The 1,896-nt window shown below is 43.2% G+C and overlaps 1 protein-coding gene across 1 annotated transcript in view; it reads right to left on the reverse strand.

The window, feature by feature from the left end:
* HELRODRAFT_114685 (hypothetical protein) overlaps window positions 1–1,896 on the reverse strand; it is a gene marked incomplete at its 3' end in the record, with an annotated part of 8,789 nt that overhangs the window by 3,919 nt on the left and 2,974 nt on the right. Inside the window, exons 7-9 of the mRNA XM_009028155.1 lie at window positions 1,011–1,172; window positions 560–686; window positions 133–317 (exon numbers count right to left, since the gene is read on the reverse strand). Coding sequence (XP_009026403.1) covers window positions 133–317; window positions 560–686; window positions 1,011–1,172 — 474 coding nt within the window. The remainder of the gene's footprint in view (window positions 1–132; window positions 318–559; window positions 687–1,010; window positions 1,173–1,896) is intronic.

Raw genomic sequence — 1,896 nt, forward strand, 5'->3', positions numbered from 1 at the left:
TCATTTATAATTCAAAAGCATTGCAATGTACGGAAAAAACAAACACAAAACACACCAACAACACATCAACACAACAATAACAACAACAATAACAATAGCGGAACATCAACAACACGACAAACCATCTTCAACTCTTCGATTGGAGCCAAAGCAGCCATCAGCAGAGAGGTAGAGCAGCATGACACCATTGCCAGGCAGTTCCTTGAAGCCGGATGCCAGGAAGGTGAGGAGTTGGCTGATGGTGGGTTTGTACAGCAGGTACTTGTGTGGGTTTTCTCGTTTTATTAGGCCTGATGTGTCCTGAAATGCGTGTGTGTCTGTGTGCGTATGTGTGCGTGTGTGTGTGCGTGCGTGTGTGTGCGTGTGCGTCCTACGGTGTGTTCGTAAGTTTAGGTGGGTACATCACATTACAGTACCTAGATCGGTGTAATGCAGTGTAATTGACATTTAAAAAATTATGTAGAACAAGGCGTAGGATCATAACAGCCATCAGGACCCTCTCAATTACCCCCATCAATTCAACACAATCAGCAGCAGACTCAGTAGCATAGTAAGTCACTAACGAAAGGTGTCTTGCCGGGAGCAGGTGACGTGTCGAAGAGCTGGTTGGGTGTCTCCTCCTGGGGCTCCCTCTCCAGTGTCTGCAGGATCCGGAACATATCCAATGTCAACTCACTGAACTTTACCTGTCAGTGATCGATGATAATAATGGCGGCCATTCTTGTAATTATTCAGTTACTTTTTTGCTTATAAATCAGCCCGTGTCGTATCTTCAACCAACATTTGTGTAACAGTAGCTGCACAGCCACACACACACCACACACACACACGCACACACACGCACCCATGCCCAGTATACCATAAACGAGACACCACAGTTTGAGAAACAGAAAGCATTCAAAACTGGTCACCATGCGATAAGAGTACAAGACAGAGACATGACGTGGCACCCTATCATCTGAGCTAGCTCACAAGCAAAATTAAACAACCAATCAGCAGTAGAAACAAACCTGCTCGTGGCAGTTACCAATAATGAGAATCTCTTGAAGACTGAGGAGCGGCGGTGCCGACGACGAGTTTCTCTCGAATGGTGGAATGTTATGGGGAGTCAGTCTGTGAGAGAGTACAAGGGGCGTTTTGTCGTCGTCGTACACGTTCACCATCTTGTCGGCCTGTTTGTGTGTGCGTGTGTCTGTGTGCGTGTGTGTATGTGTGCGTGTGTGTGTGTCTGTGTGCGTGTGCGTGTGTGTCGTTGGTGCGTCAGGCCTAGTTTTATGCTTAAACATTGTAGGAATGGCAAGCTTTTTTTTCGAATTTTACGATGAACAATTTAGAATTTGTAAGAAAATGATAAAGAACAATTTTTTCATTGAAAAGTAAAAATTGGAAATGTTCTTTATAAGTTATATTTCTATTTTGTTTTCAAAAAGTTTTTTCCAATAAAATATAAAATTAATTAAGTTAACGATAAGACATTCAATGGCTATTCATTTTAAAAATGTATTGTATTCATCATGCTGCAATTCTGTAGCTTGCCTACATGAGAAATTTCTAAAACCAGGCCTTCATGCACATATGCGTGTGTGTACGTGTGTATGTACACGTGCAGCATGTGTTTGTGAATGTGCGTGTGTGTCGATGTGTTGTTGGATATAGATAGTCATGGAATCCTACAATAATAACTGTAGGATTCCATGAGATAGTGTACCTTTATTTAGCACCTTGTCAGCCGACTTGTGTGGCGTGTTTGTGTGTTTGTGTGCGTGTGTGTGTGTGTGTGTGTGTGTTGGTTTGTGTGTGTGTGTGTGTGTGTGTGTGTGTGGTGTGTGTGTGTGGGTTTGTGTGTGCGTGTGTTTGTGGTGTGTTTGTGTGCGTGTGTTGTGTTTGCTTGCATAC

The sequence above is a fragment of the Helobdella robusta genome, assembly GCF_000326865.2.
Source record: "Helobdella robusta unplaced genomic scaffold HELROscaffold_53, whole genome shotgun sequence".
In the NCBI taxonomy this organism is placed as follows: domain Eukaryota; kingdom Metazoa; phylum Annelida; class Clitellata; order Rhynchobdellida; family Glossiphoniidae; genus Helobdella; species Helobdella robusta.